At 38.3% G+C, this 15,151-nt stretch overlaps 1 protein-coding gene across 13 annotated transcripts in view; it reads left to right on the forward strand.

Annotated features, from left to right (window-relative positions):
* DCAF1 (DDB1 and CUL4 associated factor 1) overlaps positions 1 to 15,151 on the forward strand; it is an 88,060-nt gene that overhangs the window by 30,103 nt on the left and 42,806 nt on the right. For all 13 annotated transcript variants that reach the window (XR_008297135.1, XR_008297133.1, XR_008297134.1 and 10 more), the window contains 5 exons: positions 6,775 to 6,912; positions 8,518 to 9,030; positions 9,349 to 9,450; positions 12,866 to 13,024; positions 14,750 to 14,929. Coding sequence is in view for 5 of the 13 variants with exons in the window: in XM_053219312.1 (XP_053075287.1) it covers positions 6,775 to 6,912; positions 8,518 to 9,030; positions 9,349 to 9,450; positions 12,866 to 13,024; positions 14,750 to 14,929 (1,092 nt within the window). In the remaining 8 variants the exon portion in view is untranslated. The remainder of the gene's footprint in view (positions 1 to 6,774; positions 6,913 to 8,517; positions 9,031 to 9,348; positions 9,451 to 12,865; positions 13,025 to 14,749; positions 14,930 to 15,151) is intronic.

Raw genomic sequence — 15,151 nt, forward strand, 5'->3', positions numbered from 1 at the left:
CAGAATCTGAAGCAGGCTTCAGGCTCTGAGCTGTTAGCCCAGAGCCTGATGCAGGGCTTGGACCCATGGACCACTAGATCATGACCCGAGCTGAAGTTGGATGATTAATGGACTGAGCCACCCAGGTGCCTCTAGGGACTTATTTTTTAAGTATTGTTTTGATGTTTTTCCCTTTGAGGTTGTCCTTAAATTATTGGAGGTGGGAGGGATAAAATCAGAGAGACTGAGGTCTCAGAAAGTATAATCTGTAAGTGAGTGTTTCTCAGATTTTATATTCTGGAACATTAAGATTCCTCTAAAATGTTAATAGGTGCTTTATGAAAAAAGTGTCCATGAGATCATTTAATAGGTGGATGGGTACCATTTATTGAGTGCTAGCCCTGTGCTAAGCATTTGTTTTGCATCATGTATTAATCGTCACAGCATCCTGTGAGGTAGGAAGAAAACCATGAATATATGACCTTTCAGAAGCTGAGAGGGAAAAAAATGGTTTTAAGAAAGAAGGGAGGAGACCCAGATCTATCCAGGATAATTTGGAAACTTTCCTATTGCATGCACACACAGATTCAAGGTAAATTGCAATAAACTCTTAGAGAAATCCCTAGGTGCCAGAGGTAACTGTAAAAACAAAGTGGTAGTTGAGGACAGGAGATAAAACCTTGGCTGAACAGTTGGAACTGGGACCTTGACCCCTGTGTAAAACCAGTACTCCCAAAGGACCTTCAGTGAAACAGTGCAAAAGAGAAGTATCTGCCTACTGCCATGGAAGATGACTGGTTTCTCAGTCTGTGACTCCACTCTGATGGCAGGGGGTGAGGGTGTGGGGTAGGGGTGGATAAATCTCTGAGACACCCTGGGCACAACCTTTATTTTGGTGTATGTTTGAAATTTCTGCCATATGAATAGGAACCCCAAAGTCAAGAAGTTAACAAAATAATTGTCCTGAACTAACCATATTCCTTGAGTGTCTGACAAAAGCAAATGTAAAATTACTCTTGGGGGAAGCTCTCATAATCCAGGCTATAATGGATTTCAGAGAACAGCAATTTCCAGGTGAAGTGAGTTCACAAAAACATTACAAAATACACCAGGAAATAATTTTTCAGGATTAGGAATTAACAATAAAAATAAAGAGAAGAATCAAATAGAACAGATATCTGAAAGATATTAGGAAGTCCCTTTTAAATGACTGGATGTGTTTTCTTTTTGGATTTTTCATTACTAGTGTATAGAAATGCAACTGATGGGGCACCTGGGTGGCTCATTTGGTTGAGTGTCCGACTTCGGCTCAGGGATCTCACAGCTTGTGGATTCAAGCCCCATGTTGGACTTTGTGCTGACGGCTCAGAGCCTGGAGCCTGCTTTGGATTCTGTGTCTCCCTCTCTCTCTGCCCCTCCCCTGCTCATGCTCTCTAAAACATAAACATTAAAAAAAAAGAGAAATGTAACTGATTTTGTATGCTGTAACTTTGTTGAATTCATTTATTCTAACATTGTGTGTGGAATCTTAGTTTTCTACATAAAATATCATGTCATCTGTGAATAGATATAATTTTATTTCTTCTTTTCCAACATAAATGCCTTTAATTTCTTTTTCTTGTCCAGTTCTGGCTACAACTTACTATGTTGAATAGAAGTGGTGAAAGCAGACATCTTTGTCTTGTTCTTTTTTTTCTAAAATTGTTTTTAGTGCTTATTTTTGAGAGAGAGCATGTGTGCACTCATGAGCAGGGGAAGGGCAGAGAGAGAGGGAGACAGAATCTGAAGCAGGCTCCAGGCTCTGAGCTGTCAGCACAGAGCTGGACACCCATGGACCTCAGCCAAAGTCGGATGCTTAATCAGCTGAACCACTCAGGCGCCTCTGTCTGTCTTGTTCTTGATGTTAGGGAGAAAGTCTGTTAGTCTTTTTGATTGTTGAGTATAATGTTGAGTGTGTGGATTTTTCATAACTGGCTTTTATGATATTAAGGAGGTTTCCTTCTATTCCTAATTTATTAAGTATTTTAATGAAAGTGTGTTGATTTTTGGCAGATTCTTTTTCTATCAGTTGAGATGGTCAGATGGTTTTCCATTAATTCACAGTAATTTCATACTCATTTTATTGTGTGTAGTTTGGTATACTAGATTGATTTTTGTATGTTGAACTATACTTGCATTCCTGGATAAATCCATTCATTGATCATGGTGTATAATCCTTTTAGTGTGCTGCTGTGGTATTTTATTGAGGTTTTTTTGTATCAGTATTCATAAGGGATATCATTCTATAGTTTTCTTATAGTGTCTTTGGCATCAGGATAACGCTGGCCTCATGGAATGAGTTTGAAGTGTTCCTTTATTTTTTGGAAGAGTTTGAGAAAGATTGGTATTCTTTAAATGTTTAGTGTCCAATTCACCAATGAATTCATCTGGTCCTGAATTTTTCTATTTTGGGAGATTTTTGATGACTGATTCAGTCTCCTTACTACTTAGGTCTTAATCAGTTTTTCTTTATGAATCAGTTTTGGTAGATTGTGTATCTAGGAATTTGTCCATTTTGTCATTTTACCTAAGTTATTCATTTTGTTGGTAGATAATTGTTTATAGTGTTTTATATGTTTTTTTTATTTCTGCAAGATTGGTAGTAAGATTGGTACAAACTTTTGTTTGTATTTTTAAATTTTGTTTTTTAAGTTTGTTTATTTTGAGGAAGAGAGAGAAAGAGAGTGGGAGGAGCAGAGAGAGAGGGAGAGAGAGAATCCTAAGCAGGCTCTACACTGTCAGCACAGAGCCTGATGTGGGGCTTGAACTCCTGAACCTTGAGATCATGACCTGAGCTGAAACTTAAGAGTTGGATGCCTAACTGACTGAGCCACCCAGGCATTCCTCTCTTTCAGTTTTGAGAGTAATGTGAGTCTTTTTTTTATTTTTATTTTTTAAATTTCTTTGGGTCTTGTTCAAGATTTGTCAATATTGTTGGATCTTTTCAAAGAAACAACTTTTGGTTTCATTTTCTGTATTTTTCTATTTGCTGCTTTACTTATCTTCACTCTAATCTTTATTATCTGCTTCTATTACCTTTGGGTTTTGTTTGCTCTTTTTCTAGTTCTTAAAGTGTACAGTTAGGTTATTAGGGATTTGAGATCCATTTTTTTTTTTTAATTGTATGTATGTTTACAGCCATGAATTTCCCTCTTAGCAATGCTTGTGACACCTCCCACAAATTTTGGTATGCATCCATTTCAAGGTATTTCTAATTTCCCTGTGACTTCTTTGACCCCTGGGTTATTTAAAAGTGTATTACTTTCCACATGTGAATTATCCAGTTTTCCTTAGGTTGTTGATTTCTTATTTAATTTCAATGTGATTGGAAAAAATTCTTTGTAAGAGTTTATTCTTCTTAATTTATTAACCCTGTTGTTGCCTAACATGGTCTATCCTGGAAAATGATCCATGTGTACTTAAGAAGAATGTATATTCTGGTCTTGTTGGGTGGAGTATTCTCTGTGTGTCTGTTAGGTGTAATTGGTTTATAGTGTTCAACTCTTATGTTTCCTTACTGATCTTATGTTTGGTTGTTCTATCTATTATTGAAAGTGGGGGTACAGAGTTTCTGTTTGGGATAATAAGTTTTGGAAAAACATAGTGGTGATGGTTATGCAACATTGTAAATGTACTTAATCACACTGAATTGTACACTTAAGAATGGTTTAAAAGGTTCAAAATTATTGGATATGTAAAAAAAAAAAAAAAAAGAATCTAAATTCTTAACAAAAGTCCAAGACCATGGGAGAAAAATGGCCATTTGGGAAAGGAAACAGAGAGTTAGTGTGTATAAAGTTTACAGTTATTGAATTTAAAAACATAGTAGATGAATTAGAGTGAAGTTTAGACACAGCTGAAGATAGAACCGTGATACCATGATCTGAGCTGAAACAAAGAGTCAGACACTTAACCGACTGAGCCACCTAGGCACTTCTCATGTCAATATATTTTTTTTGAAAAAGTTTTTTAATGTTTTCATTAATTTTTTTTTGAGAGAGAGAGAGAGAGAAAATGAACAGGGGAGGGGCAGAGAGAGAGAGAGGGAGACACAGAATCTGAAGCAGTCTCCAGGTTCTGAGCTGTCAGCACAGAGCTGGATACGGGTCTTGAACTCACCAGCTGTGGGATCATGACCTGAGCCAAAGTTGAAGCTCAACTGACTGAATCACCCAGGAACCCCTCATGTCAATATTTTAAAACAAAATTTCTCAGCATGTGTTTTTCAGAGTGTTAATTTTTTGAAAAGAGGTTAAAATGTTTAGAAATATATGGGATAATGACTCCATGACCTTAGGGAAGAATTTAAGATACAAAGTGCACAAAATTTATTTTTTTTAATTTTTTTTAAGTTTTATTTATTTATTTTTGAGAGAGAGACAGAGAGAGTGAGTGGGGGAGGGGCAGAGAGAGGGAGAGAGAGAGAATCCCAAGCAGGCTCTGTGCTGTCAGCACAGAGCCCGACGCGGGGCTCGAACTCACACACTGTGAGATCATGACCTGAGCCGAAACCAAGAGTCGGACTCTTAACCGACTGAGCCACCCAGGTGCCCCAAAGTGCACAAAATTTAAAAGAAAATACTGTTGAGTATGATTACATAAAAATTATGAACTTGTGTTTATCATAAAACACTTGTAAAAGCTGTGTATTTCACAGAAATGGAAGCCTAAATGGTCAACAGGAATGAAAAAATGCTGAACCTCATTAATAATGATGAATTCAAATTATATGCAGTGCTGTTTTTATACCCACCAGACTACAGAAGGTGAAAAGTATGACTGTGGTCAAGTGTTGACAGAGATGTAGAAAAAAAGTATTCACTGTTGGTGGAAATGTGAATTGTTGCAGTCACTTTGGAAAATAGCCTGGCATTCTCTGGTAAAGTTGAGCATGCACACATCCTACATCCATGATGCAGTAGTTTTTTTTTTTTTTTTTTTTTAATTATTTTTGAGAAAGAGAGAGTGTGCACATGTGAGGGAGGGGCAGAGATAGAGGAGGATAGAGGATTCGAAACCGCCTCTGTGCTGACAGTAGATAACCTGATGCGGGGCTCGAACTCACAGACCGTGAGATCATGACCTGAGCCGAAGTTGGACACTTAACCAACTGAGCCACCCAGGCGCCCCTGTTTAGTAGTTTATTTTTTTTTTTTAATGTTTATTTACTTTTGAGAGAGAGAGAGAGAGAGAGAGACAGTGCAAGCAGGGGAGGGGCAGAGAGAGAGGAAGACATAGAATCTGAAGCAGGCTGCAGGTTCTGTGCTGTTAGCACTTGGTGTTCGAACTCACGAACTGTGAGATCATGACCTGAGCTGGAGTCAGATGCTTAACTGACTCAGCCACCCAGGTGCCCCCTGATTTAGTAGTTCTGATCCTAGATGTCTGCTCTGTGGATAGCTATGGATAGGCTTGCACAAAAATAGTTGGTTTTTTTCTGTTTTTTTTTTTTTTTTTGGTTTTTTATTTAAAGTTTATTTTATGTTTATTTTTGAGAGTGAGAGAGAGCACGAGTAGGGGAGGGGCAGAGAGAGAGGGAGACACAGAATCTGAAGCAGGCTCCAGACTCTGAGCTGTCAGCACAGAGCCCTCTTGTGGGGCTCAGACTCAGAGTTGTGGTTTTTAAGCCAACAAAATAGCAGCAAAATATGGAGGTGAAGAACATCTGGAGGTCAACTGCCTGGGATCAGACCCCAGCTTTCACTTAATGTTACTTCACCTTATTGTGACTCAGTTTCCTTTTCAGTAAATACTTACCTAATCACGTAAGGTTGATAGAAGTTAATAAGTAATTGTGTCTAAAGTCTGTCTTATGTTGAATGCTATTTGTGACAATTACATGTAATAATATAGGTGAATGTAAAGAACATAATGGTGAATAATAACTTGCAGAAAAATGCAGTATCATGTGGTTTATACAGTTCAAAGCATATAACTTTAACAAGTTTAATGAGAAAATTGTTAAAATTTAGTAACATGGGTACCTTTTGGGAAGAGAGGACACAGGTGGTATAAGGAGGAACACATGGAAGATCTCTATCAAGTAGATCATGGGTGATTTTCATTTTCTTTGGACTATACATGTTTTTTTAATTAAAAAATTGTTTTTAACGTTTTATTTATTTTTGAGAGAGAGAGAGAGAGAGAGAGAGCGCGCGTGTCGAGAAGGAGCAGAGAGAGAGGGAGACACAGAATCCAAAGCAGGCTCCAGGCTCTGAGCTATCAGCACAGAGCCCGATGCGGGGCTCAAACCCACAAACCATGAGATCATGACCTGAGCTGAAGTCAGGTGCTTAACTGACTGAGCCACTCAGTTGCCCCTGGAGTATGCATGTTTATGTGTACTATTTCATAATAAAAACTAGTGAAAAATGAGTTTGGGATATGTGGTGTTAAGTACTTTGATGGATAACTTCTCATTAGTAATGTTAATTGTGCATTGTGAACTTCAAAGAATATAGAAGTTTTAGTGCTTCCCACTTGGTCATGGAATATTTTGGGTCTCAAACATCTAAGGTAAGACTGTTATGTGATTATTGATCTTTAGCTTGAATTTCAGTGGCTAGATAGGAATCTATTTCACAGATGCACAGATACTTTAATCCACTTAGACACTTTACTTGCATTTTTAAATTTATGAGCAGCATTGAAATATCTTATTAAGAGATTCTTTCATAAGACTAAAATCTTTGCTTATGTCTTTAATTATGAAAATGGTCTTTGCTGAATTGTACTATTTCATTTCCTTTACTATAGGAGGGAATTGTTGAGAATCTTTTCAAATGGGCCCGAGAGGCTGATCAGCCATTGAGGACGTATTCTACTGGACTGTTAGGAGGTGCTATGGAGAATCAAGACATTGCTGCCAACTATAGGGATGAGAATTCACAGCTGGTAAGGACTATGTTAGAATTACTTTTTGTATAAGGTGGGAGAGTATTCACAAGTTCTTTCCTTACTACCTGAACTCGAAAAGGTAGATCTTATTCGTTATGTGGTACTGGAATATAGCTATAATTTTGACATTTCAAGATAACTTTTTTTTTTTAAGTCTGTGTATTCTGAGAGAAAGAGCGAGCTGGGGAGGGGCAGAGAGGGAGAGAGAGAATCCCATGCGGGCTCTGTGCTGTCTGTACAGAGCCCGATGCGGGGCTTGATCTCACAGACTGAGATCATGACCTGAGCCAAGATCAAGAGTTGGATGCTTAACTGACTGAGCCACCCAGGCACCCCTCAAAATTACTTTTCATAATAGTTTTGATTTTACTTTTTTTAACTTGAAAATAGCCATTTTTCATCTTATCAAGGATCATGATCGTTTATACTGGATAAAGAATAGAAGCATTCTCTTTATTTTCCCAACATTTGGATTATGAAAATTTTCAAACATAGAGCAAAATAGAATTTTACAGAGAACAGCTGTGTACATACCACTTAAATTGTTTGTGAACATTTTACTATACCCATGCATACCCATCCATCCATCCACCTTTTCTTTTATTCATCCACTATCCTTTTTTTTTATGTAGTTCGAAGTAAATTGCAGGCATAATTTCTTTTTTTTTTTTTTTTTAAACTAAGCATAATGCTATATTTTAGTGTTGGCTCAAAAAATAAGTACTTAAGGGGTGCCTTTGGTTGAGTGTCTGACTTTGGCTCACGTCCTGATCTCATGTTCCATGGGTTAGAGACCCACATCGGGCTCTGTGCTAACAGCTCAGAGCCTGGAGCCTGCTTCAGATTCTGTGTCTCCCACTCTGTCTGCCCCTCCCCTGCTTGCACCCTGTCTTTCTCTCTCAAAAATAAATAAAACAAAAAATAAAATAAGTACTTAAAACATGAAAAAGTAGTGAACTTGAAAAATAGATTGTATAATTATGTAGATAGCAATATCTAATGATGCAATTTACAACAGATATAAGTTTGAGAAACCTTCATGTTTTCAGACTTTTTTTTTTAATGTTTATTTCTGAGACAGAGAGAGAGCATGAGTGGGGGAGGGACAGAGAGAGAGAGGGAGACACAGAATCCGAAGCAGGCTCCAGGCTCTGAGCTCTCAGCACAGAGCCTGACGCAGGGCTTGAACTCACAAATTGTGAGATCATGACCTGAGCCGAAGTCAGTCGCTCACCCGACTGAGCCACCCAGGCGCCCCTGGACATTTTTTTAAAATCATGAATATGTCTAGTGTCTGCCTCTTCAGGTATGATGGTCCAGCCCAGCTTGATCCAGATAGATCAGCTATGAATGATGTCTGATGTGCAAATGTGGTTTGGATTCTCTGGGAAATTTTATGAGGAATGAGAGTTCTAGCTGTTTATTTCATTAAGCTGTAGGAATTAGGTCAAAATATTTATCAAATCTTTGCCATTTCCAGATACTGAAATAACTGCATGAGGATCTACTTCTCCTTAAATGGAAATAAGAATTATTTATTAAGACTCATTTAAATTAAGATGCAGAAGAAATAAGGCCTTTTATTCCAATATCTGTTGATAGGTGGCAATAGTACTTCGAAGACTGAGGGAGCTACAACTTCAGGAAGTGGCTTTGCGGCAGGAAAACAAGCGTCCCAGCCCACGAAAGCTCTCCTCTGAACCCCTTTTGCCTCTGGATGAAGAAGCTGTGGATATGGACTATGGCGACATGGCTGTAGATGTAGTGGATGGTGAACAAGAGGAAGCCTCTGGGGACATGGAGATTTCCTTTCATCTTGATTCAGGCCACAAGACTAGTAGTAGAGTGAACTCAGCAGCCAAACCTGACGAGGGAGGATTGAGGAAAAACAAGTCAGCAAAACAGGGTGACAGAGAGAGTTTTAGGAAGGCCAAGCAGAAGTTGGGTTTCTCAGCATCTGATCCAGATCGTATGTTTGTTGAGCTATCTAATAGCAGCTGGTCAGAAATGTCCCCTTGGGTGATTGGCACCAATTATACTCTTTATCCTATGACTCCTGCTATTGAGCAGCGACTCATTCTCCAGTATTTGACCCCCCTAGGAGAATATCAGGAGGTAAGCTTATTGGGAAGAATGCTGTTCACACTTTGGGACTAGTGCTTATTTCCGAGATATTTTAGGTAGCATTTTATACTCTGAGGTGTTTTTACTCTAATACAGAAAAGTCTTTGCCTCAAACTGGTGAAGTCTTATGCCACTGGTAAAGTCTTAGGTCACTTCAGATGTAGGTCTATTTGATAAAAGTGGGTTTGTATGTTTATAAGGGAGTGGGGGGGGGTACCTCATTTTTTAAAAATCTTTTGTCTTCATAATGGAACAGGAAATATGTGAAAATAAACCCAGTGTTAAGATTTATTTTTGTTTTCATTTCAGTTACTTCCCATATTCATGCAACTTGGGTCACGGGAATTAATGATGTTCTATATTGACCTGAAACAGACTAATGATGTCCTGCTTACATTTGAGGCACTCAAGGTAAAAAAAATTTTTTAAGATTTTTTTTTTTTTTTCTAAGTAATCTGTACACCTCACACGGGGCTCAAACTCACAACCTTGAGGTCAAGAGTCGTGCACTCCACTGATTGGGTCAGCCAGGTGCCCCACTTGGGGTAAAATTCTTGAAAATGTTAGGTACTGAGTGTTTTATTGACATGGATGTACCCATGTGTTTTGGTGTATAGCATCTCTGAGTTTTATTGCTCAGGGCATTTTCATTGCCAGAGGTGTCAAAATAGTAACAATTGAAAATTTCTTATTTTTGTAGAAGAGATGAGGCTTACTTACTAAGTGGTTTCACAGAAATTCAGGAGTCTGTCCTACAGGGTTGAATAGTAGAAAGTGGATCTAGATCTGGGGATGGCCTCAGTTATTTTTGCTGCATAGGAGTGGAAAACTACGTGTATAGTACCTTATATCCTACTTTTTAAATATTCTCTGTCAGGCAACATTACTTTTTCTGAATTCTTCATTATTTACATAGCGTATGATGTTAGTTTATCTAGAGTAAACAAAATGTGAATTGGAAAATGAGTAAAGAAGTAGAGGCAGACCTAAATTCAGTAGAGGTAAGTGACTTCCTAGGTTGCAGAGGCACTAAATAGGGGAGGGCAGGTTAGCTAGCCCATGAAATTCATACTTATTCAAGTAATCTGAATGGAGAGAGATAAATTGAATGAATAACATTGTGGCTATCATACAATTCTACTCAATAGGTAACTAATGAACAGAGTACCTTTCTGTGATGTTTACACTATTAGGTAAATCAAATCTTTATAGTTTGGTTAAGACAGTCATTTAAGCCTATGATTTCTTTTAGATATTATAGATGTTGTGGAAAAAGTATGGGGCACAAAGGAAGGAGTATTGTCTTCTTCCTGAGAAACGTTTCCAGAAAAGACCTCTGAAAAAAGAAGTGATGCTCTTTCTGGCTCTTTAAAGTTACAACTTTAAGGAAAAAAAAAAAAGAAAGAAAGAAAGAAACAACTTTATTTTTGATATTCTAGAGCTATGCTATCCAATAGAAGTTTCAGTAATGGTGGAGGGGCGCCTGGGAGGCTCAGTCGGTTAAGCATCCGACTTCAGCTCAGGTCATGATCTCACAGCTTGTGAGTTCGAGCCCCATGTCAGGTTTTGTGCTGACAGCTCAGAGCCAGGAGCCTGCTTCAGATTCTGTGTCACCCTCGCTCTTTGCCCCTCCCCCACTCATACTCTGTGTGAGTGTCTCTCTCTCTCTCTCTCTCTCTCTTAAAAATAAACATGAAAAAAATTTTTAAAAAGTTTTAGTAATGGTGGAAATTTTCTATGTCTCTGATTTTCAATACAGTGGCTACTAGCTGTATGAGCACTTAACATGTAGCTAGTGTCACTGAGGCATTGAATTTTTTATCTTAATTAGTCTCGTGTGGCCAATGATTACTGCATTGGACAGCAGAGTTCCAGAGTATATTGAAATGAAATGGAGGTGAGGAAAGTTGCCTTTCAGATGCCAGAAATTTTAAACTTGGAGGAGGTCAGACATACCCTGTATAACATATCCCTGTGTGTGGATGTAGTGTGTGTGTGTGTGTGTGTAAATTCATTATACTTTGAACATTGGAATGCAGCTAGAGGTCAGAGTTCTCTCTAGTCCAAAGGTCTTGCTTTCAGATGCAGCATCCTGTCCTGAACCAGGATATAGTGGAAGAGGGGATTTGGGCAGTTGCTATTTCCATAGGTTATGTATGAGGAATTATAATGGATATTGTTATTCAACTATTTCCATGCAGAGTCATAGGGGATTAAAGAAAATGAAATAAGGGTGAACAGGGAAAAGTTGCAAGAGATCTTTCTTACAGGGAAATAATGTAGAAAGATGTGTACTCTTGTTCAAAAGGAAGGTTCAGTTGTATAGGAGAGGGGGATAGGTGTTGAAGTTAAAATAAAAATGGGTTAAAATGTAGTCATTTGAAGAACCAGACCTTATACGGAGATACAATATAAGGAGAGAAAGTAGAATCTTTGCTTACATGAGCAAAGTGATCTAGGTTATAGGCTTTGTATTGGTAAGGTTGAACCTGCTTATTACTCTCTTTTCTCTTCTACCTATCCTGGCAGTGGAACTGCCACTTTATGGTAGGGACGTGAGAAAAACTACATGCCACCTTCTAAGGGTTGGCAGGGAACCATATGTGGTTTAGCTACTTGGAGGACAGACTTGGATAACAGACAAAAAGAGTAAAGAGGTAAGAGATTTGAATTACATATGAGGATTAGTCTGAATCTGAGTGTTGAGAGAACTTCTGAAGAAGGTACATACCTGTTGTTTTTGCCATTAACCCTGGCAAGATTTGTATCAAGTTACATACTTTCCAGTCTGTTTTGTCTCTACTTTGTGCCTGCTTCACCATCTGGAAGACACCTTGGCACGAGAAACACGAGGGGGAGCTCTAGTTCTTCCGAGGCCCTGTCCACATTAGCCTGGGTTGAAGGTCATGAAGTAGCCTGCTGCTTGCATTGTACTTCCTGCCTTTAAAATTGCCCAGAAGACCAGGTCTACCCAGAGAGACTAGTGGGAACTGAACAGGAAGTTAACAAAACTTGAAAGATAACATGCTTTTAAAGATGTTTAAAGTGCATTCTGATAAGTTCCAAACATTTGCTAGTTTGGTAATTTGTTGAAGATGGTTATTTGGGGTTATATATAATGAGGTTCAGTATAAAAGAATACAAAATTTTGGGGTGTCTGGGTGGCTCAGTTGGTTAAGCGTCCGACTTCAGCTCAGGTCATGATCTCACGGTCGTGAGTTCAAGCCCCACATCGGGCTCTGTGCTGACAGCTTAGAGCCTGGAGCCTGCTTCGAGTTCTGTGTCTCCCTCTCTGTTCCTCCCCCGCTGATGCTCTGTCTCTCTCCTTCAAAAATAAATAATAACATTAAAAAAAAAGAAGACAAAGTTTGGTATTTTATTAGATGATAAGTCTGTGACTGAGCCAAAACTAGAACATAGAGCTGATTATATTTAAAAGGATTAAAATGGGAAGGTTAAGAAAAATCCTTTAGGGAAGCTATGTAATAATAAAATGGTTGTGGGAGTATGTCATTGTTTATGGCAGTATTTTTCATTTCTTGTTTTTCACCTTTATGAAAACCTTTGGTGTTAGAAGGGGATGTTAGGAAATCTTAATAGGTTTTTTCCCCCCCTCAGCTTTATTGAGATATAATTCACATACCATAGAGGGTTTTCTCTGTTTTTTTATTTCCCTTTAAGCAGTACTGGTTTTATTTCTGTTGTGAGGGAGTGGTTGTCTATTTCAGAGGATTCCTTTTATTTAGCAGCTTGATTGAATGTTTTGTGAAAAGATTTTGTGATTATTCTAGATCCTTCCACAGTAACATGTGTCCTCTTTGTTTAGCACCTTGCATCTCTCCTGCTCCATAACAAGTTTGCCACAGAGTTTGTTGCGCATGGTGGAGTACAGAAATTACTGGAAATTCCTCGTCCTTCTATGGCTGCAACTGGTGTATCCATGTGCTTGTATTACCTGTCCTACAACCAGGATGCCATGGAAAGAGTAAGTCCAGTCCATTTAGAGTTTGGGAATGGGATTGGGTGAGGAGACTTTTTAGCACCTTCACAGAAAAAAATGAGTAGTTGGGAGTTTCTTAATGAAATTTTAATGAAAATAATTTTAAAGAAAGAAGCAGAGAACATGATGAATATATGGCTTTCACAAAGCATTCTAAAAATGTAAAATTGTTTACAAAAGATTGTTTTTTCTCCTATTTGAATTAAAAAAAAAAGCAAGGTAGATTGAGGTCTAGGGGCTTTATTTAGTTTTTGCCATTTCTGTTGAATTAGTATTAGTTCTTGGGCTCTTGTCAGATGTTGTTAATGGAGTTATATTTTGGGTTTTAGAGTCAATCTATTATAAAAACAGATGATGCTTTGTATGTGTTAACAAATAACGTATGGTGGAGATAAAATAATTCCCGTTGTTCTCAGGGCTCCAGAGTTTCCCCATCTGGTTGTTCTCTTTTTCCAGTTAAGACTTGTTTATTTAGTGATTTAAAAAAAAAAATGTGAATGAGTTACATTTGAAAAGTAGTGGGTCCCTAGACACACCTAGGGAAGCTCTTATCATTTCCATGCCTGGAATATTTTTTCTAATGTTCTGTGTGTTTTGGCTCTTCTGGTAGAGTGAAGTTGGTAAATTCTTCTTGAGCTATGTCTTGATTCATCTTTGCATATTTGTTAATAAAGTAATGTTTTAGTTTTAATTTTTTTCCCTTTTGTGATCAATACTATGCAAAGATATGTATTCTTTTGAGAATAGTAACTTAATCTGTAGGTGTGTATACAAAATTAATTATGGCTAAGATAAAAAAGTAAACCTGGGGAATGCTTTAGAATTCATTGATCCATAGGAGACATTTTGATCCATAGGAGACATCGAAATGTATGTGAAACGAATCAGTGAGTGGATGGATAACAAACTTGTAGACTTTAGTATCAGAAGGCTCAAGTCACTTTTATCACCCATGGATAGTCTCTTATCTCTTTGAGCTTCTTTCTCATCTTTTTTATTTTATTTTATTTTTTGAGAGTGAGACAAAACATGTGAGCTGGGGAGGGGCAGAGAGAGACAAAATCTTAGGCAGGCTCCACACCCAGCACAGAGCCATCTCTGGGCTCAGTCTCACTACTGTGAGATCATGACCTGAGCTGAAATCAAGAATTGGATGCTTATGGGGCACTTGTGTGGCTCAGTTGGCTAAGTGTCTGACTCTTGATTTCAGCTCAGGTCATGATCTCATCGTTCGTGGGTTTGAGCCCCACATTGGGCTCCATGCTGGCAGTGCAGAGCCTGCTTAGGATTCTCTTTTTGTCCCTCCCCCGATTACGCTCTCTCTCTCTCTCTCTCTCTCTCTCTCTCTCTCTAAAACAAACAAAAAAGAGTTGGATGCTTAACCAACTGAACCATTCAGACACCCTCTTACCTTCTAAGTGGGAACTGATACCCTATGGAACTGAGCACTGTGAGCATTAGAGGATGTAAATATTTGCAAAATTTGGCATTCAGTAAATAGCTCAAATTTAAGTATCTAAATTTAGGGTGTTCAGTTTGGAATAGATTGTTACAGAATTTCATTTGTAACTTAAGTTTTAAACTCCGAATGACTGCATTAGTGATGATCATTGTATTCTGCACAGATAGCTAGCTACAGTGGTGAATTTTTCATCCCTTTTTGAAGGTTCCTTTGCCTGAAATTTTTAAAAACTGTTTTATTTTTTGCAGGTTTGTATGCATCCCCACAATGTTCTGTCTGACGTGGTGAACTATACTCTGTGGTTAATGGAATGTTCTCATGCCTCAGGATGCTGCCATGCTACCATGTTTTTCTCAATTTGCTTCTCCTTCCGGGCTGTGTTGGAGCTCTTTGACCGCTATGATGGTCTTCGTCGTCTGGTGAATTTGGTGAGGTTCTCAGTGGCTTCTTTTTGTGAGGAATAGGGGTCTTGCTTGTCTTGGCTGCCTTTCAGTAGTGTTGAAGAGAGGAACCTTTTTTTTTTTTTTTTTTTTAAGATTTCATTTTTAAGTAATCTCAGCACCTAATGTGGGATTCGAACTGACAACCCTGAGATCAAGAATCACTTGCTCCACCAAGTGAGCCAGCCATGCTTCCCAAGAAGCAGCTTT

Source organism: Acinonyx jubatus, chromosome A2, assembly GCF_027475565.1.
Source record: "Acinonyx jubatus isolate Ajub_Pintada_27869175 chromosome A2, VMU_Ajub_asm_v1.0, whole genome shotgun sequence".
Taxonomy (NCBI): Eukaryota; Metazoa; Chordata; class Mammalia; order Carnivora; family Felidae; genus Acinonyx; species Acinonyx jubatus.